The 27,611-nt window shown below is 45.3% G+C and overlaps 3 protein-coding genes and 1 long non-coding RNA gene across 4 annotated transcripts; 3 read left to right on the plus strand and 1 right to left on the minus strand.

Moving 5' to 3' along the window:
• Nucleotides 1–8,941: 8,941 nt before the first annotated feature.
• Nucleotides 8,942–19,692, minus strand: LOC130145182 (uncharacterized). The gene is made up of 4 exons (XR_008820397.1): nt 19,603–19,692; nt 17,776–17,821; nt 15,333–15,429; nt 8,942–11,503 (listed from the first exon to the last, which is right to left on the minus strand). It is a non-coding gene; the product is annotated as an uncharacterized LOC130145182 (long non-coding RNA).
• On the plus strand, nt 11,500–14,192 carry LOC130145172 (olfactory receptor 51G2-like). The gene has a single exon (XM_056329749.1). It carries the CDS (start codon nt 12,972–12,974, stop codon nt 13,944–13,946), a length of 975 nt encoding a protein of 324 aa, XP_056185724.1. The 5' UTR covers nt 11,500–12,971; the 3' UTR covers nt 13,947–14,192.
• LOC130145174 (olfactory receptor 51E2-like) lies at nt 15,428–23,687 on the plus strand. The gene is made up of 2 exons (XM_056329751.1): nt 15,428–16,172; nt 19,520–23,687. Exon 2 carries the CDS (start codon nt 19,568–19,570, stop codon nt 20,522–20,524), a length of 957 nt encoding a protein of 318 aa, XP_056185726.1. The 5' UTR covers nt 15,428–16,172; nt 19,520–19,567; the 3' UTR covers nt 20,525–23,687.
• Nucleotides 23,688–25,475: 1,788 nt separating this feature from the next.
• Nucleotides 25,476–27,454, plus strand: LOC130145175 (olfactory receptor 52R1-like). The gene is given in 2 exon segments (XM_056329753.1): nt 25,476–27,224; nt 27,227–27,454. Coding segments are annotated over 2 exon segments (930 nt in total). The 5' UTR covers nt 25,476–26,521; the 3' UTR covers nt 27,454.
• Nucleotides 27,455–27,611: the final 157 nt, after the last annotated feature.

The raw sequence follows: 27,611 nt of genomic DNA on the forward strand, positions 1-27,611 counted from the left end.
CAGCTTTCATCAGGTTTTCCTTCCAAGAAAGGGGAAGGCTCTCTGCAGCAGCACAGCTTTCTTACTGGTAAAGCTTCACCTGCTCTGCAAGACATAGAAACCAGGCTCTAACTAAGAAGTTAAAGGAGTCTATGGACAAGCTCTGGGTCAGATCCGGGACACTGGTACATAAAACTGAAGTATTTGGTTTTCTTTTTATTATTTTTAGTAGCAACCACCCAACTCCTCTGCTTATGCATCTTGGGATTTCACTGTTATGAGGTCCCATTAAGTTCCAGGGAATTTTGTAGCAAATCAACATGAATGGGGTGATCCTGAGAAGGGTTACATGCTCATTGGGAAAGTTTATTTTATCTTTGAAATTGGACATGGACTAATGTTCTGACCTAGTTTAAGACCACAAAATCCCCTGTTTATGCCTCCATACCCATATGTTTGCACATTGCGGGACAGAGCAGCTTTTAGCTCCATGTAAACAGATTTCATACATTAATCTCAACCCTGAGAATGAAGTAGGTTACAGCTGAGGCCAAAATGAATTGGACATTTTAAGTACACAAAGTGGGTGCCATAAAAGGGCATACAGCTTTTCAAAGTGCTGAGGAAAAACTCCAAAAATCCACCTTCTGGGTTTCCCTGGATTCAGCCCTGCATTCAGTGTCTCAAATTTGGGTCTACATGTGGGCCTGGGATCCAAGCTCCCGTGACAGTCAGAGGTGGTGAGCCAATGCAGTCCATGGAGCTGTGGAGCACATCTGCTCTAAGGTAAGCTGAGACACTCTGTAGCTTCAAACAAGGAAACTTCAAACTAAATCCTAACCCCCAAACTACATCCTAGGTAACAAACACTTCATTTTAAATTTCACCTGGTGGGTGTGACCCTTTGGAGGTGTTTATAGCTCTGTAGGTTATGCATGAATAAACCCTCAGCTGTTACCCCACAAATATCCTTCAAGAAGCTCAAGGTGGGTTATGCTGGGTGGGTTTCAGAATTTGCAGAATAATCCTAGTCTTCAGCTGTGGCAGCAAATGAGGCATCGTGGCTGCCGAGGCTGACCTCGTCGGATCGCACGGAGACCTGGCCAGCCCATGCTGAGGAGCTGCTAACCACTGTCAACAGGGGATGTCTCTCCCATGTCCTCCTCGTCTTCTTCCTCCTCCTCCAGCTCTGTTAAGTGTGGTAAGTCATGTGGCTTTTGGCTCTACCATCGTGTCTCTTCTTGCAGAGAAGGGGTGTTTATTCAGCCTCATTTAGAAACCTGTGAATCCACTTCAGTGTGAGGGATGGACCAGATGACCTGTTCAAGTCCCTTTTGACCAAATTGTCTATGATTTCTAGGATTAGCACAGAACAGACAGCATAAAACTGTAGCATTGTGGCTTTGATGGTCCTTAGGGCACTTGGTTAGATATTCACCTCTGCTTTTATTGCAAGGTACTACTACATTACTGACTCTGGGCTACAGCATCCAGAAGCTATTGCCAGCAACAGCAGCATCTTTAATCATCAGACATTCATCCTGATGGGTGGCAGTGACATTTCTGTCCAGCCTCTGTGGTCTAATCTCCTTATACTCACTAGAAACTACATTCTCTGTATTGCAAAAGTGAAGAGCAGCTTTCATGCACCCAGATATACTTTGCATTTTGTGCAAGTCCTCACAGATTCAGTCCTACCTTTTCTGATACCACCAGCCACACCAAGTCTGATTTGGTCTAATTCCATGGAAATTGCCTTCAGTGCCTGCACACCCTACAACTTCTTGCTTAATGAGGTTAGCCTGGTTCTGTGTCCCTGTTGCAGTGCTCTTCAGTGAATTGATCAGGCTATCAACCTCAGAGAAATACCTCATTCTTCCTAAACACTGATAATGGAGAAAGCAGGAGCAGTGACTATCCAGAGCCATTTGTATTGTCCTCTCAGGCTCCGGCTTTTGTTAAATACTCTTTTAAAAACCTGACGGAAGAGAAGATGGCCTGTCTCGGCATAAAGGTCAACAACCTGTGGGACTAGAGTACCGTACACTGTGGCTGGCCCTGCAGTCTCACCTTCTGACCCTTGTGATGATGCTGGACACCTGTCTTCCCTGACTTCCCCCTTCTCTGTCTCCTGCAGGGACTTGTCCTTGCGCACAGGCTGGCAAAACACCTCTGTGTGCCCAGGGTTGCCAGCCAGAACACCAGGCAGCTGTGTAGGAGATCTGTAAAGCAGTTTGTCCAAAAAGCAGGGTTTTGGTCATAAAATCGCCTCCCAAGGGGATGTTATTCTCAAAGGAACTGGAAGATTCATGAGGGCAAATTCTAATGGAAAGTTTCCCTGCAATCCTTTGAATTGCATCTCTGGTTACGCTGGTATTTCTCCTTTAGCTGTTTGCTTTGCTGTCACCCCAACTTTTTAAGAAACTATTTCAGATATACAACCAGTCTGTGAAACAAACTAACAATTGTATGTGCATGAGCAACAGCAAGATTCTGACTTCACTCAGCGTCTTGTGTCAATTATCAAATCCCCTTGATTCTTCCTCTGGTCTCTTTTGAAAGCAGAGTCATCTGACATTTTCTCAATTGTCAGGTTGAATTTTGACGAGTTCAATGATATCACAGTGATTTATTTTGAAGAAATCATTGCAGAATAACAATGTAACTTAGTTACTCATTTCCTCGCTGCTGTTACTGAGATCGTCCATTGTGAGATCTTAAAATCATCACATTTATAGCAGACTGATAAAGATGAATGGACACATTTGGCCTTATCAGAATGAAACTCCTACAACCTACAGAATACCAAATATTTTGATGAGATCAAAACTCAAAGTCTTTTCAACCTTTTCAAAATGATATTCTGGAACCTCGGTCTCTTTAAACCTTGCAAGCTGGGGTGAAGACAAGTGTGAAATTCCTGTGGCACGGGTGTACTGCAGTCCAGCCACCTTGATCCAGATGGGGCCAGGCAACCTGGAAACCCTTTGGATTAATTAATTGACATCATTCTTTTTCCTTCTAAGAAGGAAATCCCCCTGCAGAGAAGATCATGGCTGTTCCTGCCACCAGCAAGCACCTGGACCCCTTTGACCCCGATTTAGGTACTTCAGGATACACCTATAAGTGAAGTGTGCTTTCCACACACACTTTTTAATTTTTTTTGGCAAAACAGTGGTCTCTCTACAGGTAATGCTGTGCCCTCTACTTCCGCCAGCTGTTCCTGGTGCAGCTGTGCTGCAGATGGTGATCATGAGGAGGTAGAAACCATGCTTATAAGGAAATCCCTAAGGAACGATGCTTGTCCAAGAGTTGTGGCACACACTGCTGAGTCTGGGGATCAGGCACTGCTCTCATTGAGATCACACACCAGGAACATGTTTCACAGCATTACCTCAAAATTTCTTCCCCATCAAGGTAAATTTATTGCATCCCAGCTGTTATTTACAGCCTTCAGACAATGTTATCTTGCTAGTGGAGGTCTGGGACATGCTGTGCATGATGCTGCTTTGAGTTTGTATTTTAGCAAAATATATGCAGGTTGCGTGGACCTACGTTCACCTCTCAGTTGCTTCTGAATCACCTCTATCTACCAGCTTCACTTAATATGGGAAAATGAAATACGGAGCTTTGCAATGTTTGCAGATTTCTCTGGGATTGTTTGATTTTCCACCCTGCACACTAAAAGCAGAGACTTTGCTGCCTTTGTGACAGGACTCCCTGTCCTTTCTGCATTTTCTAAATCCCACCGTTGTATTATTTGTGTGATGTACCAAGTCAGGCATTAAATATGTCAATGTTTGCATGTGAAAGAGCTCATTTGCTTCTACAGGATGGGGTGCTGGTGATCAAGTATCTCTTGTCTGTCACTCAGGGCAGCACAGGAAATTGGTTGACACCGCTTCACTTTACCTAGGGTTTTTGTAGTGATTTCAATTAAAGACACTATCTTTCTGCTGAAACAGCCTGGGCAGCTTGGCCTCTGATCAAGCTGCAGTTGTACAAGACAAAAAGTGCTCCGTACAGGTTTAACAGAGGACCACGCTGGAGTATCATTGTCTGCCTCTATAATTTCTCCCAATCTCTGTGTTGAGGTGACCCTGCTGTTCATAAGATGGTGAAGTTAAAATGGACCAGCTTCAGGAGGGATAATAGAGCTGGAATGTGTGGTGTTCTTTCAGAAGACTGATTTCTATTAGCAACCACGCAATGAGGGTTTTCTATTGAAAAAATGTATGAGCATCAAGGTGATAAACACTAAATACCAAAACACAGCAGTATGACAGAACCTGGGAGAGTTTTGGAGGGTGCTGCACGGTGCTTTCCTGGCAGGGCACTCAGTACAGTAGCAGAGCCAGTCAGGGTTTCTGCCATTTTGGAAGTTTCCCAGAAACCCTGCACACAAATATATGGAGTCACATCTGGGCTTCACCACCTCTTGATCCTGTCTTTCATAGTTCAGACTACAAAAAGTCTTGCAGCCAGCTTATTTACCTCATAGAGTGCAGGACATTCACCCTTGACACCAGGCACAGCAGCAAGGTCATGGGCAGAAGGGAGGGACCTCTTGTCCCCTTTCAAAGCTATTTAAGCTTTCAGAGTTGAAGTGATGACATTCACACAGGTGTCCGCAGCAAACTCTGTTTCCAGGTACAGACACTGACATTTTTCCTTGCACATGTACATCTGCCTCTGACTTGAGTCCTGCCATATCTAAGTCCTTCATGCACTTACTGCAACTCCAAACTGGACCCTGACCAAAATCTCCCTTCTTCATCCTTCCCCAGGACTTCGGACATGGTTTAGTGGTGGACTAGGTAGTCTTAGGTTAACAGTTGGACTTGGACTTGATCTTAAGGGTCTTTTCCAATGATATATCTAAATGATTCTATGATACTACGCTTCTATGACTTCCTACCACAATCAAAGTCTGGCCCCATGGCATGCTTTTCCAGCATCTGCCCCACACCTTTCAGGCCAGGATTGTACTCCCAAACCCATCAGTTCCACCATCTTCAACCAGAACCCTCAAGACACACAGCAGGGACCAGCAATAGCTGCTGGCTGCGAGGAGCTGCTGGATCTTTGGTGTTTAACCCATCACACCTCCCCTGGGTTGTTAGCTGGTACTACAAGCTCATCCCTGGACCTCAGCAGGAGAGGGATTCCCCCTAATGCTAGGCCCCAAGGGAGATCCCAAAGCAGGAGAGATCCCTGGCTCCAGGGTTACATGGTCCTTTGAGCAATCTGTCATTGAAGCAGCTGGTCCATGTCCAGGTCCTGACAAGCTCTTCTCCTCAGCGCTATATTCGAGCCTTAGTAGGTGGTTGACTTGGAAAAACGTTTAATCACTGCTGGTGATGTCAGAGCTGTTAGTGGCAATGTGGTCAGCTGCTGCTTTGATAGCAAGTGGGAAGGAGAAGCCTGCCAAGGAGAAGACAGCCCATCTGGACTGCAACCTCTCCTTCCAGGCAACTGGGGTGGTTTTGTCCAGCTCAACACATCTGCTGCAGCCAAAGAAAACTGCATATGATCAAACAACCTTTGCATTTTTGAAACTTTTTGAAGCACAGAAGGGTAGGGGACATGCCTGCCTTCCTCCCCTGCCTTGGATCTACAAAGTCTGGAGCAACCCAGAGGGACACTGCTGGGCTGGTGGGAGGTGAAACCTCCACAGCAGCAGCCTTTGAGTCTCACCTTTCAGTTCAGACCTGTGCATGGACACCAGTGGAATCCCTCACCAGGAGAAAAGAAGGAAGTCAAAACTGGTGCCAATGTGGTGATTTCAAGTAGTAACTGTGCTCCTGTTCTCCTGGATCTTCCTAAACCCTTTCCCATTATTTATTTGTGTATCTCCAATGAGCATTACCTTCCTAAATGTTATAAGCATGCTTGTTTTGAAGAGGGTCTTGTAAAGGCTTTTACATGGGAGGACCAACACCCCCCACGCCCACCCCCAGTCTTTCCCTTCCCTCCTCACTGTCCCTTCTCACCCTCCTATCAGTACTCCAACACTGAACTCTGGCCTATACAGTAAATATGATTAGGACTTGATCAGGCTCAAATTATAAACATTTCCAGCAAATAGACTGATGCGTGCCAAGTGGTGATCATGTTCGCCCTTAGCTGTGGTTCTGGGAAAGCAGGAGTTTTTTTCCAAGATGGGAAAATAGATACAGAGATCCTCACACCACTTCTTACATACACGCAATACCTACGCTTCTAGGAAAAGGGGTTAAGCAGAAAACCAGCAAGAATGACTTTGTGGGAGCACAGTATGGAAACCACTGCAGGAAGCTTGGTGCATGTGGGCGAGTCTTGAGACACAGATCAGAGGGAATCACAAGATTTTTGAGCATATCTGGTACAAGATGAAATTATTTTACACTATCCAATAGGCATGGGGGTGATTCAAGCAAGACCAGTGTTGGGCATTTTATAGTGGCTGCTGGGAGCATGAGCCCTTTTTCTCATCCAGCTGCTGGTCTGCTGGATAACCATGAGCAGATGTTTTCATCTCGAAGCCATTCCCTTGTCCCAGCAGATCCTATGCAACCCATTTCTCCATGCCAAGTATAGAGCCAGGCTGCTCAGCACACTGGTCTGGAGAGGACCCTCAAGCTCGACTTTCATGCTAGAAATAGGTTATCATTTCAGCATATGTAAGATCAGTAACAAGGGGAAATTTTCACTCTGTGAGTTCCTAGGGGTGATGCTGCAGTTTGCAAAGGCAATCATTGCTTCCACCTGCACCAGACACAGGTTTGCTCAACACAGTTTGTCTCAGCATCTCATTGCAGGAGGCTGAATGAGCAATGCTGGAAACTGTCCAACATGTGGAGTAAAATGGTGACAGAGAGTCCCAGGGGGAAGAAAGTAAATGTGCATGAAAGATGAGCATGTGCATGAGAGATGAGCATGCGCATGCAGCTGGGCTGGGTAAAGCAGGGAAACAGATACTGCATCATTTCCACAGATCACAGAATCATCGTAGAATGGTTTGGGCTGGAAGAACTGGATCTTAAAGATCAAAGATGCATGAATCAAAAAAGATTCAAGATTATTCCTTTTCTGGAGAGCTGTGGAAAAACAGGTCTGGAAGGGGCCTGGAGAGGATATCTTGCTTGTGCCTTTGCCCTGAGACAGGTTCAGATCAGCTGAAACCATTACTGAGAGGCATTCAGGAAAACCATCTGTGGTGGCAGCTCCGTGACTATGCCAGTCTGCTCCCCTGCTTCACTGTCCACCCCTGTCCTAGCGTCAGGTCCACTTCTTGCCAGTTCAACCCATGACACTTCGTCTTAGCTTTGCAGTCTGGTTATTCCCATCTCCGCAGCATCTCTTTGCTTTGCTGCAGGACACTTCCCCTGCTGCTTCCAAGGTCATCTCCTGCGTTCACTCTGCACTGTAGCATCTCAGCCACCCTAAACCCATCACACCACCTTTGAGTTTTGTGCTTATCATGGCCAACTGGGATACAACTTTCACTTTCCAATGTAAAGACATTGCTCTCTGGCTAAAGCTTGTTTGCTCTGAAAACTGTAAGACCTATGCTACTAAATCAAGCTAAAGGTACCTCCATCCTGCCTTGAAAAGTGGCTATTAATGGCCATTTAAAAAGGTCATTTACAGTTTATCCTTCCCTTGGCACACATCCCAGCACCTAGCAATCAATTTAGAGGCTTCCTGAACAGGAGGCAGCACCTCGACCATCATGTTTAATAGAAATCAGTTAATCTCTCACGTATGCGTTTGTCTAATACAGTTTTTCACTTGTATATACTTAGGGCTGACAACATCCCGTGGTGATGAGTCTCATAATTTCATTATAAGCTCTTTAAAAAAAGTATTTTTGAATTTGTTTTAAATCTTTTGCCTGATATTTTCAGGCTGTGTTCTCCCTCTCCTAGTTCACATAGTCTGAGAAAAGAGGAATAATCATTCCATACGTATCCTCTCCTCCCCATTCATTGTCTTATAGGCTTTTCCTGTACTGCTTTGCTGTCTCTTCTCAAGCCTGATGAGTCCTTTTCTGATAATCTCCACTTCTACAGGAGCTTCCCTGAAATGGTCCTCTTTTTTTCACATCTCACACATCTAGAGATAACAAACCTCTGCCAGGACCATTTGGATGACTGTCACAAAGGCTCAATGTATTCAGCTGTAAGCCTGGCCATGAGGTTTAACAACCAGACAGGAACAGGCAGCTGTCTTACTTAAAATTAATGCTTGTAAATTAATTATTCTTTGGCACTGAGGCCACCCAGCACCAGGCGTTCCAGGATCATGCCAGCAAACCCTTTAGCCTCTAAAATGAGGCAGGGAAATCATGCAGACCCCTGAGCCCCTGTCTGGGAATTGTTGAAGCACCAGTTGGCTCTGGTCAGCAGCATTGCAGGGACCATGATAACGATTTGCTGGTGTCTATCATGGGCAGTGCCCCAGCACAGTCTGGTTTATGACCATAGACTTAGGTCCAGTGGCTGTATTTACTATAGACACTTCACAGGAGAATGGGCAAACCCATTAGCTCTCCTGTGTCTTGCTTTGACAGCCACAAAAACAGGAGGGGTTAATAGCAATTTCCACCTCACAGCTGAGGTGGCAAAGCTAAACTTATTAACACAGAACATCTAGATACAACAGGCTTCTGGACCATCTGGGAGGATATCCGCTAATGTGTCTGCATTTGGCTTTGTAATATTTAGTTTGTTTTCATTGTGCAAAATATTATGCTTTTAATTAAACATTTCATGTCTCACTGGTCACAGGCGGATAGCTAGAACTTCACCTCTGTTACTCCCTCAGAGAGATGCTGCAAACACTCTTCTTGCAAAATTTATTGTTATTTGCATTACAGATCCATTCTTACTATAAAAATTACATGTATTGCCAGCACTGCAGCATTGCCAGCCATAAATCACAGTGAGCTATAAACATGTCACCCAATAAACTATCAGGAGAAAATCATGCCTGCTGGGAGAACATCATAAATGGAAAAGATCATTTACTTCACACACTATTTTCACTGGTACGCCTCACACTGTTTACGCAGGGGAGCCTGGGCTCCGCACCGCTCCCGGTTGATTGGACAGGGTCAGTCCTCGGGGCACGTTATAAGCGCTGCCCTTCTGGTGCTGAGACACGGATGCAGGTTCTTCCTCTGCATCACAGCAGGGTTGTGCTGCCTGCGCAGGTCATAAAGCCCCTGGGTCCCCACCGCCACACTCGGTAAGTACCCTGGGCAATTAGCAGCCTTTCCATCATTGCACTACTCTTTTACTAGTGCTCTGGCTGTGGTTTATGGGGCTAGACATCAATAAAGGTGGGGAGGTGCATCTCCAAAATGCCACTTGGGAGGTCCACACCACTCCAAAGGACCCACTGGGTGGAATGTACTGGTGGAAGTGGGCAGGTGTAATTTCAGGCAGTGCTGGCATCACAGTACTGCTGGGGAAGATCTAGCCATTACAGTGCTGCTTGCCATTGTGCTGTGGGCTTTGTGCAAGAATTAGTCTGCTCTTCCACTGTCTGGTGGCCTGGCTCAGCTGGTGGGAATGGCACATTCCTGTTCTTGTCTGTAAAGTCAACAGAAATTTGGCTCTGTGGGTGCTGTGTCCTGAGTCCTCCCTTCGCTGAGCAGCTGAGCCCTCACTTGGGTGCTTGAGTGGGCAGTGATCCAGTTGTGAAAATACCAAAGTCTCTTCTTGGGGAAAAAAGCAAATTTCTTAGGCTCATACTTCCCCAGCCCGCTCTTCCAAACCCCTGCTCTTGCGTATGCTGAGAAGAACTCTTAAAGCACCAGTACTTTGCTTAAGTTACTGGTGAAAATCAGTCAGAGACAGACAAGAAATCACAAGGTGGCTTTTGAGGGTTGGAGAAGGAGAGACAGCACTGTGTCCTCCATGAGGCATCTGCATTCATGCCTGACCCCTTTCCTCAGGCAGTCTGGAGTAGCTCCTGGGGAGCAGAAATGCCTTGGGCACTGAATAGTCAGACAGCTTTCTCTCTGTGGTAGAATGCCTTTCTAGGCTAGCATCAAATACTCCCCAGGTGCTGCCATTAATTTTTAAATTTGTATCCTCCACCAGCTGGAGGTTTGTTTCCTCATCAGGGCTTGGCTGCAGCATGAGAGGTGTAATTACTGTCCCATGATATTCAACTAGGAGGTGTAACCTATATGTGTGCTACATGTTATATATACACATATAAACATACATAAACATAAATAAGGATGCATAGTTGTTCATATATTTCATATATATATTTATATATATTACTTATAGACACACACATAAAATATGGAGAGGAAAAAATGGCTTGGAGTGGGATCTGTATCTTTAAAGTGTAGGGGCACATCACAAATCCGAGTAGCTCAGAGAGGAGCAGAGCTAGTAAAGCCCATTTCTGAATAACTTCATATTGCACGGTAGAAGTTGCCAGTGTCTAACAAAATCAGGATTGCATGAAGGTTTTCTTGTAGGAACATCTTCTCGCCAGTCCTTTCTTTCCCTCCGTGCTCTAACAGTCTCCCTTCTTTATCCACCTCCATATTCCTGGAAACCTCTTGAATCTTAATATCCTTGAGAGTTCTGGATATCTGCCAGATGCTGCTTTAAGTGAGACAGTTAGACAAACAGGCATGCATGCACTCAGGTTTTTAGGTTTTTTTAACCCAGCCTCCAGACGAGACTGAATTGCAGGAGTCTGCAGATTAATTCTCACTGCTCAGATGCTGTTGGATTGGTAGAAAGGAACAGCTTTTACCTTTGGGGAGCTCTAAGGCACCTTGTAGGACCAGAGGTGCCTCTGGACAGTTTCCTTTTGCCAACGTCGACCACTGCCAATGTGTTAGGGAAAGCGTTGGCTGCCCATCCACGTCTGTGCCATCCCATGCGCCGGTGAAGAAAGGCTGTGACTTGTCCCTTCAGCAACTGACACAGTGGGGCTATGTGCTTGTCAAGATGATTCCTGATACTAATGTGTAACTTTGCAATGAAGATAAAGTGGTCCTGCTTGGAGGAAATTAAATGACTTTGTGTCTTCCTCAGTTCTCATCAGTTAGGTGTTGCTTTGGCCCTGGAGCAGGAAGATGTTTATCCTTGTTAAGCTTTGGGATTTATTGCCACATTAGACTTTCAAGCAGGCTGAGAGTCTAATGGAGTAAAATCATATTAGGAACGTAATAAATACTTCATGGAAGATATGTGTGTTTATTCAAAAATGAAGTGTATTATAGTAAGCCCTCTTGCTCATAATTCATGTACTCTTTGACCTGCTTGTTTTGTATCTTATGGAAGGTGCATTAGGACGGAACCCACAAGTATTTCCTTTAATTAGCTCTTCTTTTGCACATTGACTGTTTTCCCCCATCCACCCAGCCAGTTATTCTGCCACAGAAGCCACAGAGAGGGCTCGAGGACCCTGTCAGCCTCTCCAGCATCTCTGTTAGGGTGCATTGTCATGTGCAGTGTAGGAACCTGGATTGTGCTGAGATGGCTGAATCCTCCAAGGGGACTGAAACCTGTAATAAGATCACAGGCACATAGGTTCATTGAACAGTTCAGGTTGGGGAGACTTCAGAAGATCTGGCATGAGAGCTGGAACTAGATGATCTTTAATGTCCCTTCCAGCCCAAACCAAGATATGATTCTGTGATCTGTAGTCCAAGGTCCTGCTCAAAGCTGTGAGGTCAGACAAAACTGCTCATGGATTTATCCATTGGGATCTTGAAAACTTCTAAAGATGGAGATGTACAACGTCTCTGGGTAACCTGCTCTGATGCTTGACAGTCCTCATGGGGAAACATTTCTTGTTGTGTCCAGTCTAAACCTCCCTTGTTTCAACTTACACCTCTTGTCTTTCATCCTTCTGTCATTCACTGCTGTGAAAAGCCTGCCGCGACCTTCTTGATAGCCTCCTTGTAGGCAGAGGAAGGCTGCTGCTGAGTCCTTGCAAAGCCTTCTCCAGGCTGAATAAGCCTCTTTCCTTGATCTCTTTTCCTGGTGTATTGCTCCAACCCCCATCCATCTCAGTGGCCTTCTGCTGGCCTCTTTCCTTGGTCTCTTACCCTAGGACATTGCTCCAACTCCCATACATCCCAGTGTCTTTCTGCTGAACTCACTAGAGTAGACATCTGCTAGATTTCTGTAAAGGCCTCAGTTGCCTCATACTCTTGATCCCTGTGTAAAAACCCCACCATATCCTCCGTGCCCCTCCCCTCTGATTCAGACCCAGAGACTTCCTGTGGATGCCTTAGTGCTTCTGAACCTGCAGCTTCTTGTGCCTTGGCTTGCATTTGCCTGTTATTAATGAAAGTCACAGGCACCACACAAGTGCAGTTTTGCTCATTTATTCCCCAGCGCCTGATAGTAAGGTAGATTATAAAATGAGCAACAACTTGGATGTGAATTCCCCTAAAAATCTACCTTACACTGGTGGCCATCTTCTGAGTTGAGAGTGGCAGTGTTTAAGTGCCCGATTCTCTGTTATATTTTGCATTTCCAATGTTGATTTCTTAACTAAGAAGTCAGAGTTAAACTTTCACCATTTTTGTGTCCTTTGATCTCCAGTTATCATGAAAAAGAAGCCACGTGCTTAGCAGCTTAGTCTTGGTTGGGATGACTGTAGAAAAAGCATTTGCTCACTCCATAGAGCATCTCAACCTGTGGAATTTGGGGACAATTGTAAAACAGTAGCACTCACCAGGAATGTTTTCACTTTCATTTCAAGAACATTTTTTCTTTTAAAGAAAAACTGTCCCTCCTTTTCTTTCATTTTATAGTTTAATGGATAAACAAGGGTCTAGTTTTATGTGCCACTATGGTAATTAGTGTCCTAAACAGCATGGGGGCATCTTCATAGACTGGTGGGATGGTAGAGGGTTGTGGCAGTTGTCATTACCCACTTCTACATTCAGTGGAGAGTCCAACTATTTGGAGTTTCTGTTGTTCATTTCTTTTAGGTATAGGTCATGTGAGAGCTGAGCTGGGATGGAGCATGACTCACATACCACGTGGGAATTAAATGGCTCCTTCTATCAGCCTTCAGCTTTCCTCATGATGGGCATCCCAGGCCTGGAAGCCCTTCACCACTGGATCTCCATCCCTTTCTGTGCACTGTACCTTATTGCTCTCCTGGGAAACTGCATGATCCTCTTCATCATAAAGAAGACCCAAAGTCTTCATGAACCAATGTACTACTTCCTTTCCATGCTGTCAGTCACTGACCTGGGTTTGGTTCTATGTACGCTGCCTACTACTCTGGGCATTTTTTGGTTTAATATGCGAAGGATTGGTTTTGATGCTTGCCTCACTCAAATGTATTTCATCCACATACTGTCCTTCATTGAATCCTCTGTGCTCCTGGCAATGGCATTTGACCGATTCATTGCCATCTCCCATCCACTGAGACATCCATCCATACTGACAAAGACGACTGTCATAAAAATAGGTTTGGCAATTATAATGAGGGGTATGGTCTCCCTCCTTCCCATACCCTTCTTGCTCAAGAGACTAACCTTTTGTGGGAAGACTGAGCTTTCTCATTCTTTTTGCTTCCATCCTGATATCATGAACCTAGCATGTGCAGATATCAAAGTCAATGTCTTCTATGGTATGATTATTCTCTTATCAACGGTGGGGATGGACTTCATCTTCATTGTGCTGTCCTACATCCTGATCATTAAAACTGTTATCAGCCTTGCAACCAAGGAGGAGTGTCTCAAGGCTTTGAATACATGTGTCTCCCACATCTGTGCTGTTCTAGTGTTCTTCATCCCAATGATCGGACTGTCCATGATCCACCGCTTTGGAAAGAACATTCCTCCTCTGGTCAACAGTTTGGTGGCCTACACCTACCTTATAATTCCCCCTGCTCTCAACCCCATTATCTACAGCATAAAATGCAGCCACATCCGTGAGGCTTTGCTCAGGGTACTGTGGAGGAAGAGTGAATCTGAGTGGTAGCTTCCTTTGCTATTTCTGTTAGAAAGTACTGGTGAGACTGGCTTCTTGGTGCTCCATCCACGTGGGTAACTGCCAGAGGAAAGATCTGTAGATCCACTCGGACTCTGTCCCTATACCCAGAGCTGTGATATTCCATGTTTTGTCCTAGTATGATGCTTTCGTCCCTTGCAGCAGCCTGCAAACACTCCAAGCATTAATTCCAGTGATATATACAGATGGAAACCCCAATTAGAAGAAAACAGTTAAAGAAAAATGAGCTGCGAGATTTTCTCTTCTCAAATCATGCAATGGGGTGGATCAAGAAACCTCTGCAATGCACGTAATACAAACTCCAGTAGCCAGATAATACTGTGTAAGCTTCACTCATACTCCCTTGCATGGGGCCATCATTCCCCTATGGCATATTACTGCATAGCTAACCCAGATAGCAAGTTCAACAGGACAGGGCTTGGGCCAAGGGTTTAGAGCGACTCCGAATATCCCAGCCATTAGCTGTTCAACTGGAAACATTCCACAAAATGGAGCTCAGCTCCAGAGGCTGAACACAGATAATTTTCTGAAGATTAGGTCCTGTTAAGTGGGCCTGCAGTGCTCTTATTCCTTCTAAAAAAACCCCTCAACCTTCATCTTTGTTTGTGTTTCTAAAGTGCCATCCACATCTACAGTAGTGGAAACAGTACTGCTTTTGCATCTCTTTTTGATGCCTTTGAGTCTTACCATTTCATCAAGTCTAATGTTCCAGCCATTGTTTTGCATTGAATGTAATGTATGTGCAAAAAGTCTTCAATAAAAGACACCTATAAGTCAACAGACTTGATGAGGCCATTTTTTTCTGTCTATATGATGCAGAGATATTATCTTAGAGTCGCTTAAAATCTTCAGGATTTGCTGTGGATGAGCACAGGATTATATGAATTAGGGATGCATGGGGATGGTGCTTCAGCATCTGGTGTGGCTAGCTTTCTTGCTGAAAAAAAGTTTCAAAAGTATAATAGAAATAGCTAAACTTCCTGACACTAAGGACCACATTCTACAGTCTTCCACCTGAGATCTGCCATGTACTGAATGTACCATTCAGAGGGACAGGAGGAGATCTCCAGGGGTAGTCCACAGATGAAAGGTGACAATGTGTCCCAACATATTACTGCTCTGCTGTAGGATGGGTCTCAGCCAGACACATAGAAAGGTTTAATTACCCTCCTTACTTTCATCCTCCCACAGATAGAATAAAGTTGCCCCAAATCTTTCATGCTTCCAAATTATGGAGCTATAATTTTGTTGCTCCAAAGACATACTTTGGCCAGTCTTGACCATGGTGGAGAATAAGAAATTGTGTCCACCTTGGAAAGGTGAAGCAGCAGAAGGTATGAGGACAGGATTACTTACCAGAACTGGCCTGTTTCTGCCTGCTGCTAAGCACTTCACACTTCAGACTAACCCAGGATTAGTGTCTTTTTCTATTCTGCTGTACACATAACAGTACCTGGAATAGAGAGAAAAGAATGAGGGAACATCTCCAAAAAGAAATGTAAAGGGAGAAGGAAAGATTCCTGAGGGGAGGATTCCCAGGCCACTGTTTGTTTTGTGCTGTGCCAGTTATTTTGCTGAGGATCCCAGTGAGCCCTTGCACAAGTTAAGATACTGTTCAGCAGACCACCCCAGAACATCTGCTTGAGCATTGGCACAGCGGGTCTTGGGGTGGAGGTTCTGTTTGCATTGAGATAGCACCCAATGGGACCACTCTTTACTCAAAATATCTAAGGTTAACCTGGTGCTTGTAGCCAGTTATTATCAGAGGAAAGATTAACGTAAGGGAACAAACACAACTTTCAGTGGAAAAGCCTAGAAAAGAGCTTTGCTGGAGAGGTGCTTATCTTGCAGGATCCTTACACAACACTGCTCCCATTCTGAAAACTTCCAGACTTTCTCTGTGGATAGCTGCGCTTCCTGCCTACAGCCATTCTCTGAGACAGAAAAAGCCCAAGGAGGCTCTGCCACAGCAAGCAAACATTCAGAGGAGACAGCAAGGGAGGAAATGTGTGGGAGATTTGTTAGCACATTTATTAACACAGCTGGAGACCATGGTGGAGTAAGGCTTGCAGTGGCATTTAGTGCATCCCCATCATCCAGTTCAGCAGAGCTTCATCTGCCACCACATCTTCTTCCCAACCTGTGTAGCTGGAAGGTACCAAGCAGACCCTCAAGATACGGAAACTTCTGTATAAGGTACTGTGTTTTAGGAACATATGTTCAAAAACCTTTGTGGCTGCCTTGGGGAATGGGAAACTTAGCTGTGTTTTAAAATCTGTGTAAGAGAAGAGCTAAATGAACCACTTAAAGCTGCTAATTCCTATTTTGTGATGCCCTGAGCTCTCTGCTTTGTACATGGGATCACTTATGGTACCTGCCAATAGCTTTCTTTTGTATGAGGCACAAGGAAGAGCAGTGTGAGGCGTATCAGAAGCATCTCTTGGAGAGGAGAGGAGAAGGAGGAGAGAAGGATGGGAAGGGGAGGGGAAGGAATGGGAGATGCAGAGAGGGAGAGACAAAGTGGGAAGAGGAAGGGGAAGGGAAAGGGAGAGAAGAAGGAGAAGGGTAAGGAGAAGGAGGAGAAGGGAAAGGAGAAGGAGAAGGAGATGCAGGAGGAGAAGGAGAAGGAGAAGGAGGAGAAGGAGAAAGGAGAAGATAAGGAAAAGGAGAAGGAGAAGGGAAAGGAGAAGGAGAAGAGAAGGAGAAGGAGAAGGGGAAGGAAGGAAGGGAATTCCTGCCATCTCCATTGGTTCCCACTGCCAGCTCTTCCCATCTCAACCCCTCTTCAAGCCTGCACTGTGCATCTCCTTCCTCTGCCCTAGGAAACTCTCCTGTTACCCACATTCACATGGAGCCGTGCTGCAGTCCCTGCTGTGCTCTGTGGCTTTGCCCACATTATAGTTAAAAGAGGGATAAGGACAATTCTCTGTCCTGGAGACACCTGGTGCTTCTTGACCCCGTCTATCTTTTCTTCCTTTCCTAACCAGGATGGCTTTACTCCACAGCCCAGTAGACATTATTCCCAGGCTGGTACTACCCCCTGATTCACGCCCAGGCACTGCCTGCGGCAGGGCTAGCTGGGAGCAGCCAGGAATGTCCCAGGAGGTGAGGAATGAGTAAATGGCATGGATGATGCTGTGATGAGTCTGCAGCCATGTTTTGTTCACTTTAGTACAGGCACAGCTTGTAGAACTCCAGATATAGCAAGTGCCTGCCCAGAGCAACTGATTTAGCCAGGACCTGGGCATATTTATGAAATCGTAGCCAAGTTACAAGCAGGTCCACAAATGTTCTGCTTCAAATGATAACAAACAGCTAGGAAAAAACCCCAAAACCACATGTGATCAAACCTTTGCTTAAGATTAATTTTAATTTTGATTCAAAAATGCTTAAGTGATTTAATTTTTATTATGATTTTAATTTAATTAAGTGATGTCTTGTGGGTGGTTTTTTCTTTTCCCTTTTCCCTTGCAGTAATGTTTTGGCTTGATGTATACTGTTTTTTAACAATGAGGTGATATGGAAAAGTGGCTACATATTCAAAAAGGCTCAGAGCACTTTGAGGGGGTATATATATTCCCCTGTCACTGCCATATCATAGGAGGGAGTACTGGAGATATGGATTCAAGTGATGAGACTGTCCCATTGCCTGCTCCATTCTGGAAAATTGGTCTAAAATCAGTTTTGACCCCATGGGACAAACCTGGTCAATGTTTACGAGCATTTGGTGAGATCAGCTGCTGTGGCTGCTGTTAGTGGTCCTTTGGCTTTGATGGTTTTACTATCTGAATGTGCTTACCTCTTGTTAAATGCAATTACCAGGGCTTGCTGGTGGAAGGATCCCCCTAGGAAAACAAATCTGCATTTACTGGTGTTTTTAAAGACACAGACTCACTTTTCACCTCCACAGAAAGCAAGATTATTACAGTACCTGGTCTGCATACCACTAGCAATCCAAAACTTTTAGTCACTTCTGAAAATGTTGGTTCATTTATCGATGCTATAGAATGAAAGGTAAACTGAAACATCCAGGGATTGTTGACTTTGTGTGCCTGTCTCTCACAGCTGTATTCTTGCAAAATAAATGGTATGGCAGAAATTTTACAATGAGACTCATAGTGTAGTTACACCTCAGTGGTTGGCAGGTAAGTTGGCTCCAATACTTGTTGGCAATTACTGAAACACATTGTTCATTGAGGTTGCATCTTAATGTGTTTTGCTGAAAATTCCATCACTAGAATAGCTATTAGGCAACTGACAACAACAGCCCACTTACGTTATTTGTAAATTGTGTATAAAAAGCTAGAATATGAATCTTATTTGTTAGAGATTCAAGGGGGAAGAATCCCACATCAGGGAAATAAATCATGATTGTTATTTTAGGATAAGGGCTTCACCACAGATGTGCAGTAAAAACACAAAACACATTTTCACAACTGAATGTTACTTTTAAAATAGCTGTATTAATAGCCTGTGGAGCTAGCTTGACATTAAAACGTTTTGTATCCTCATTTTACATGGGTAGAGCATGAAAGAAATATCAGAAAACTGCAGATAGCAGTTATGCACTTGACCTTATGCTGTCCATACAGGCCAGGGGAGAGGGTGAGTTTATTCCAGCATAGGTACAGCCAGCTGCTAGCTTGCTGCCTGATTCATTGGGGTGGATGGATAAAGTCCCATACCACCATGGAGGTAGAGCTAACCCCCTCTTCTTTATGGTCAGAGGTGGGGACTGCGAGTCAGGCAGGGTCTGCACCTCTGTCCTAAGCCAGGCTGGGCTGTGCAGCACTGGGACTTCTGATACTGCCCTTGCACCAGCCTTTGACGCTCCAGCCCAACACTTTCTAATTCCCAATATTTTTAAAAATCTGATCAATGGGAATACAAAGGCACTTAAAGCAAAGGCATATCTTCCTGTCCATTCTCATTAGGTCACAGCACCCCTGGAAAGTTTACAGATACAGAATAAGGAGAATAATCAGACTATTTTTTTCTCTACAGATATTCTTATAGTTCCATATGTGTTTTCAGGCAGAAAGTATGAAAATCCAATCCCTGTGTGCAAACAAATAAATATGCATGTCTCACTGTGCATGTCTGAAGTGCTTGGGAGTGGTGGACCGTGGGAGGCAGCACAGCCAGTTTCACAGAGTACATTTCTGACAGGGCAGCACAGCACACATGGGAAAACTCAAGCATAGCTGATAGTTAACAGTAAGCAGTAACTTTTTTTTTTTTAATTTGCCCTTTAAAAATAAAAGAAAACATGTTCAGTTGTTTGGTTTATAATTTAAAATGTTGATTTTACAGTGTTCTGTATTTAAGAAAATTCAAGCAATTCCTGTTCAAATTCAAATGCCACTATTTTGTGGCTGCATATGTTATTCTATAGAGCCATAATGGGCTAAAGAAATAGGAGAGGAGCTCTCTGTATCAGTATGACAACTATAAGATCCCCTTGCATTTCACAAGCACAATCCCATGGGATTCACAGTCATGGGAAAGGATTTATAAAGCTGCTGTTTCTCTTTTCCTTGCAGCAGGGGATGTGCCATGGCATAGCATGACTGCTTTTCACCCCACACGCCATGCCCTTCCCCAACAGCTCGGACCTCAGCCCAACCTCGTTCATCTTGGCCAGCATCCCAGGGCTGGAGACTGCACATTTCTGGATGGCGATCTTTCTGTGCTCCATGTACATCTTGGCAGTCACAGGCAACTGTGTGGTGCTGTTCATCGTGAAGACAGAGCCCAGCCTACACGCTCCCATGTACTTCTTTCTCTGCATGCTGGCTGCCATCGACCTGGCCTTGTCCACTTCCACAGTACCACGTGTCCTCTCCTTCTACTGGTTCAACACCAAGGAGATCAGCTTTGGTGCTTGCCTTGTCCAGATGTTCTTCATCCATACCCTCTCAGCCATCGAGTCCACTGTCCTCCTGGCCATGGCGGTGGACCGCTACGTGGCCATCTGCCACCCACTGAGGCATGCTGCCATCCTCACAAATGCTGCAACAGCAAAAATAGGGCTGGTAGCCATGGCCAGGGGAGTTCTCTTCTTCCTACCTTTGCCTTTGCTCCTCCTGCCCCTTCCATTCTGCAGCTCCCGGGTGCTGTCACACTCCTTCTGCCTGCACCAGGATGTGATGAACCTGGCCTGTGCCAACACCACCCCCAGCATGGTTTATGGCCTCACTGCCATCCTGCTGGTCATGGGGCTGGATGCCATCCTCATCTGCCTCTCCTATATCCTGATTCTCAAGGCTGTCTTGCAGCTGGCATTGTGGAAGGAGAGGATCAAGGTGTTCAGCACCTGCATTGCCCATATCTGCGTGGTCCTGGCCTTCTACGTGCCCCTCATTGGGCTGTCCGTGGTGCACAGGTTTGGGAAGGATCTGGCTCCACTGGTCCATATCACCATGGGGAACATTTACATCCTGGTGCCTGCTGTGCTTAACCCCATCATCTACGGGGTGAGGACCAAAGAGATACAGAGGAGGATCCTCAATTTAATTCATATATACAACAACAGAATTTCCCAGTGACTTGTTCTTGGTCACTGTCTCCTGTATCCTCATACCAGCTCACCTTGTTTTACACTCAGAGACTTTGGTGCAGGACTGTCCTTTGTTTTTATGGCACCTAGGACATGGTAGGAGACTGTGGTGCCTACCACAAGGCAAGAAATAAACAGCAATTGCAAACTCTTTCCAGGACTGTTAACCCTCACCAAACGTGGAGAGAATCTACTGCAATGATCTAAATCCAACCCTGATCCATCAGGTAAAGCAATGGGAAGGAAAAGTGGCTCAGCAAACTGATAAAGATGTCTTGACATTGCACTTCTTTGTTCCCATCTCACCTCTAACAATGGCAGAGCTGAGTGAACGCTACAGTGTTTTTTGAATGATTCAGTTAATTCATGGTTTCTACTTGTGGCACGTTTGTTTTCCAAAAACAATTTAGCAAAATTTTTGCCAGAAGCTTTGTTAAATATAATATCACTCTTTTAAGTATGTAAGTCCAGGACACAACATTATAGATAGATAAATGCACTTCAGAAGTCCTCCACCTCTGTGATCTTGTCCTGTCCTATTGGGTCGTCAGTCAGGACAGCTCAGCCACTTTGTAGCAGATGCTCTGGAAAAATTTCAGAGCCAGACTTATTGGTAGCAATTGTAAAAATAATTGCAGTTACTAATTATAGCAAATAAAATGACAATGTCTCAAGAGAAGAAATAAGCAAGTTATATATGTTAGCGATACTTCCAAGCTGAAGGAAGTGGTAATTCCAGGTCAAAGGTGTTTTGTACCTTTGAGTTCACACATGCTTGGAATTCCTAAGAAGTTACAAATTAAGTTCAAAATTTTTGGCTTGCAAGCTTTTTTAATGCTTCCTAGGTATTGCCCATGAAACACAGTACCTGACAACCTTTCCTCTCTTTATTCTCACAACTCTTCTACCAGTGGGACACTACCATAAAAGTCTTAATACAATGAAAGCCAAGAAGCTGTAGTGCCAGTGAAGGTCTGAAAGAAAACTGCATTTGCTGTTACACCATCACAGAATCACAGAGTGGTTGAGGTTAGAGGCACCTCTGAAGGTCATCTTGTCCAAGCCCCCAACTCAAGCAGGGCCAGCTAGAGCCAGCTGTTTGGGACTGTGTCTAGGCAGCTTTTGAATATCTCTAAGGATCTCTAAGGATGGAGGCACCACTTCATATTTTGGAATAAGATTAAAGAACCTGGGAAAGGATGTTTTACAAAGGATTTGCAATAAGATTTTGCAAAGAAGCATACAGATTTGAAGAGTATTCACTTCTAAGTTTTTTTTCCCCCAAATGTTCTTTGTCTTTTTGAATATGAATCTGTTGCTTTATAAATAGAAAAAAAGAAGCAATCTCTTCTTTTTCGTCTTGGTTTTTAAACTCTTACTTTGTTCTTGGTTATCATGAATTGTGGTCTTCATCCTTGAAGCGGCTGCCATGCACAAGGACGCGTTTGCTGTTCCCACTGCAATAACCCACTGGGATTCCTCCAGTGAGAGGTGCCAGTGGGGTGTGATCTCTAATTTGAACACACTATCTTTCATTGTGCAAGGAAGTAGTGCACAAAACCTTGCACAGCAGGACCCTTCAGAGATGACTAGTGACCTCAGGACATCTCTAATCCAACCTCCTGCTCAAAGCAGGGGCAGCTCTGCAGTCAGCAAGGTTGCTCAGGGCTTTTTTCAGTTTGGTGTTGAAAGCTTCCAAGGATGGATGTTGCATAACCTCTTTGGGACTCTATTACAGTTCTTGATTGTCCTTACTGTGAAAAACCTTATCTTCATATCCAGTTTCAATTTTTCTAGTTTCAATTTACGCTTGTTTTCTGTCATTCTCCTTCTTGCCATGCCACATTGCGCAGAGCTTGGCTCCATCTTGTTGATAAGGGCAGGAGAATGCTGCTCTCCTGCCGTTGGGTCTTCCCCAAACCTTTTCTTTTCCAGGCTGAACAAGCCCATTTTCCTAAGCCTCTCCTCACAGAGCATTGCTCCAACCCCAGCCACTCTGGGAGCCACCAGCTGTAGTTACTCCACTTTGTTGATGCCTTTTTTTCACTGCAGCCCAAAACCAGATACGGTACCTTGATCTGGTTTACCAAGCATGGAGTAGACTGTTGGATAATCCTTTTGGAGCATGGCAGATCACTCTGGAAAGATCAACCCAGAGCCCCAAACAAAAAACATCAGGAAGAACTGCTAGAGAAGGAGGAAAGAGAAAAACAAAAAATACAGAACATGTAAATCTGCACTGATTCACACCATGCAAGTGGAAGTTTGCTTGATGGTCTAAGATATGTAGGGAGAAGTTTCATTTAGTGTTAGGCCAGTTTGCATGGGGTTTTCTCCAGCTGGGTCCTAAAAACCTTCCAATGATTAGGCAGCACAACCTCTCTGGGCAACCCTCCTTTGATTGGCATGTGCTCCTGTTGCCCCTGTACATGCTCATGTAATATAAGCAAGTTTAGTTGTGAAAAAGAAAGAAATTACTTGAGAAAAACAGGGAAATATGTGGAAAGCAGGCAATGAATAATGAGTTCCCTCAGGGAGGACAGAAAACATGTCTGAGTGCTACACTCAAGGGTTCTTGCCTCTTGTCCACTACTTCTAGGTGTGCTAAAACAGGTGTCTCACCAAAGACACAAGCTGTCTTGCATCAGGGCTTTCAAATGATGGCCATATGGTGCAGTTTGCTCCAATCACCAACTAACACTGAGAGTGAAATAGGTGTCTTTTTCATTGTCTGTGCCTGTATAGCTTCAGTCTTCATGAAACACATCTTGTTACAACCCTGTCTGCTAAATTAAAGAACATTTTATTTCAAACTAAATACTTTCATTTAAGTGAGTTACAAGTAGTTGCCATCTGGGACTTCCAGGCAATTTTGCCCTGTCATTTTTGTCATATCGTGTTTTAGTAGAGCTTAGAAGGGTAAAAAAATTTCATAAAAGTGAAAACAATCTGTACCTGCCTAAAGTGATTTGGGAAGTGCAAATGAATTCTTTCAGAGGCACACTGTGGATCTAAACCCTTTTCAGATGGCTGTGGCATTGAGAAATGTCTCCCACTCATTCTCCATATGTTGCTTATATTTTTTCATTTCATGCTGAGAGAAAAATGAATAAAAATGAATGAACCATCCTGAAAACGCTGTATTATATTTCCTAGCCATCTTTCTTCAGGATAGACAGTTACTAAAGCCTCAGAACAGAGAGGCATGATGAATTTCTCCTGGGTGCAGATTACAACTGTGTGGGATTCTTCCTCTCTTGCTTTACAAACTTTAGTCATAGAGCTTTGCTTTGCTGGAGAAGAGAGGGAACATGCCCTCTTCCTCAACATGTGTTTTTGCCAACAACTATGACAATGGCTTTCCAGCTGAAATGTCCATTGCTGAGGCACTGGGGTCAACTCTGCCCTGCAGCAGAAGGAAAACTCCAACCAGGGCATGGGGCATCTGAATCCAGGTCTCCTCCATGAGCAGGGCCAAGAGCCAGAGGTGGGGATGGACTGACTTAGCTGCATCCCAGCTGGCTCTGGGGAGGTGACAAAAGGGTGGGGCAAGGAGAGGGAGGAAGGGAGTGGAGGACAGGATGGGAGTGTGGTTTGCACAGTGGTGGGGCAAGGACTGGGAGTCACAGGAGCCTGGAAATGGCAATAGGGCAACAAGGAGTTGTACTGAGCTGGAACAGTAGTTGGAGATTGTAGAAGAATGAAGCTGGGTTAATTAGCATTGATAATATACAGCTGTGGGCTGGCTTCAGCAGCAGCAGGCTGGCTGATGTAGATAAGGTGCAGCTGTGGCTGGTTAAGTTAAGTGGTTGAGAGCCAGGGAAGAGAGCGCAGCCAAGGAAGAGAGAGGAGGAAGAAGCAGAGAGAGGGAGAGAGAGTGGGTTCTGGATGAGGTGAGACAAGGAGAAGGCAGCAGAGGGACTAGCATGAAGAGTGTGTTGGTATGAGATGGTAAAAGACCTTGTTGCAGCTTGATAGTTTGGAGAGTGTTGTGACAGGAGATCTCCTGGGGGTTCTCCAAGTATTACCCTCCCCCTCTGGAATCGGACATGAGGACCCAGCATTTTTGGAAACTGGCATTTCTGCTGTCCCAGACTCTCTCAGTACCAAACCCAAGCCTTGAGGTTTGATACAGTTCCCCAGTCATTGGAGGGGGGTCTGGGTGGTATTTGTATGATTGGTGTTTTAATTGAAATTGGCATTGCCAAAGATTTGGCATAGTGATCTTACTTTGCATGAACTCAGCACAGGGAGGTGCTGTGTGCCACACAGCAAAGTTACTTATGAAACGTGCAGAGGGCTCTCAAATGTGCCTTTCAACATTTCACCACTCTCCAACTATGTAATGGGGATGATGTTATCAACTTTTCTCTCAAAGCCTCTATTAGAGCTATGGATGAAATGTAGCACAGAAAGCATAGATTGCTCTTGTTCAGAAAGTATTTCATAATTCATGCGGCTGCAGTTCTAATTACCAGCCCAGTCCTGTGATCCAATCTTGAACTGCCCCATTGCTCTTAAGTCTCCTCCAAATAAACACACTGCAAGAAGACATGTACAAAATGGGACAAAATGCAGTTGTGCCTATGACGTCCCCAGCATTAAGATGCTTAAAAACTGTCTATTTGTCTCTCTCTAATTACACTTTAAGTAGCAGGGGAATACAGACAGAAAACGGTCTCCTGGTGTCCTCAGTGCAGAGTCCCTGCATGGAAACCTGTAGCACTCAGATGAGTATTTAGGCTTTGGGCAGTAATGTGTTGCTCTCCAGTCAGGCCTTTGATGCCACTACTCACCCTGGGCGGCAGCAGCAGCAGCAAGCACTGAACAGCCCCGGGTCCTGTCTCTCTTATTGCCTTTGTCTGGGAATTGCATTCCCCATCCTGGCATTCTCCATGGAAGAATGAAGTTTTAGCAGCACCAACAGAGGCAGCTGGCAGGAAGGAGGTGGAAAGAAGAACGAAAAATATCAGGAATCTTAATTCCTAGGATGTTTACAGCCACATGGAAAAAAGAGAGGAAATCTCTCCCAGAGCACAGGTGACCCAAAGCCATATGTATCTGTAAGGTCTCAAGTGCAGCCCCGCCAGCCCAGCCCCAGCTGGTTACTGCTGGCTGGGCTGAGGTGGTCGTGGTGTGAAATCTCTCTCTGGATGGAGCGGGAGTGCAGCTGCTGGAGCTGGCTTGGCTGGCACCAGACCCTTGGGGAGGAAAAGCTCAGCTTTCTTCTGCGAAGCTGCTATTGTCTCCTCCATCCCTCTGCTCTTTGCGGCTCCAGGGAGGTTTCTGAAGGGTCAGGAACACTGGCCTCATCTGTGCTGCCAGAGCCTTCAAGGAATACTTTTCCCAAAGTGTTGGGGAAAACCCATGAACTGAGCAATGTGCAGGGGCTGAGCAAGCTGCAGTCTTTTCTGGGGGGAGAATGGACTGTGTTTGCAGGTCGGCAGGGTGTCAAACACCGTGGCACTGGCTAAGATTTTTACCCTGAAATGAGTTGTTCCTTGACTGAGGCAAGCCCTCGTTGTCAGTGTGTACACTGGCAAGCAGCACAATGCTGTTACAAGTTTCTGTAGAGCTGGTGCTAGTGACTTCATATCCCCACCATGCACATTTTAAGAAGGTTTACTTCAGACCAACTTTCATCTGGTCTCCTGGGCTGGATACCCTTTGGACACTGGAGAGTGTCAGGTATGTGCCTTGAGCAGTCTTCCCATTCAGTTTGATCTAGCATGCTCCAGGACCACTCCATCCACTTGGTGGACAGAGCACTTTCAGTGGAAACTGCCAGGACTCTTGCTTCAAAGGGGCTCTCCTGAGCCAGTGCAAGCAGCTATCACAGGGATGGCTGCCCATGGGGGGAATTTGAGCTTCTAGACCTACCTCATGATGGTCACTGTTTGCAGTGACTAGATCAGGTTGTGTGTTTGATGCTTTTTTTTACAGGATGCAAGAGCCCTCAGTGTAGGCCAGAGACAAGAAGGGTTTCATGTCTCTGAACTCTACTGCATTCTCCCACCCTCCCTACTTCCTACTTATTGGCATCCCTGGGCTGGAGCAGGAGCAGTTCTGGCTTGCCTTCCCCTGCTGCATCAGGTATGCCATTGCTGTGCTGGGGAACATCACTCTCGTCCTCATCATAAAGGCAGAGCCAAGCCTGCATGAGCCCATGTACTTTTTCCTGGCCATGCTGGCCTTCACTGACTTGGTCCTATCAACATCTACACTACCCAAAATGCTTGACATATTCTGGCTGGACTCCAGGAAGATTGGGTTTCTCTTCTACCTTGCTCAGACGTTCTTCATCCATACTTTTTCATCAGTGGAGTTGGGCATGCTCGTGGCCATGGCCTTGGATCGCTGCACTGCTATTTGCTTCCCTCTGCGGCACTCCAGCATCCTCTCTGTGCCAGTGGTGGTGGCCCTCGGGAGCCTGGTGCTGGTGCATGGGGTTCTCCTGTTGATTCCAGTCTGCTTCCTCCTTCTCAGGCTGCCCTTCTGCCAGCATCACATCATTTCCCACTCTTACTGCAAGCACATGGCTGTGGTGAAGCTGGCATGTGGGGACACCAGACTCAGTGTCATTTATGGCCTTTTCATGGCTTTCATAGTGACAGTATTGGACACGATTCTCATCTCTGTGTCCTACACCATGATCCTGTGGGTGGTGATGAGGCTGTCATCCTCAGAGGCATGACTTTAGTCTTCAGCACTTGTACATCCCATGTCTGTGTCATCCTTTCTTTCTATGTAGCTGTCCTCTTCACATGCTTCTCCCACCGCTTTGGGAAGAGCATCCCTCCCCACGTCCATATAATGGTGGCCAATCTCTACCTGCTACTCCCCCCCATGTTAAACCCCATTGTTTATGGGGTGAGAACAAAGAAGCTCCAGGAAAGGGTGTTCCTCTTCTTCCAGTGAAAGGCAACCTGGCCCATAGGTATGTGCCTGAAACTGTGCTTATCATTTACTGATGATGCTGGTAAATTTAATAAGCAGCAGCACTCTGACTATTGATTTGTTCAGGGAGAAACCCTCCTTCAATGCCTGGAGTTTAAGCAATGCATTCTTGCAGAAAT

The sequence above is a fragment of the Falco biarmicus genome, chromosome 2 (assembly GCF_023638135.1).
Source record: "Falco biarmicus isolate bFalBia1 chromosome 2, bFalBia1.pri, whole genome shotgun sequence".
NCBI lineage: Eukaryota > Metazoa > Chordata > Aves > Falconiformes > Falconidae > Falco > Falco biarmicus.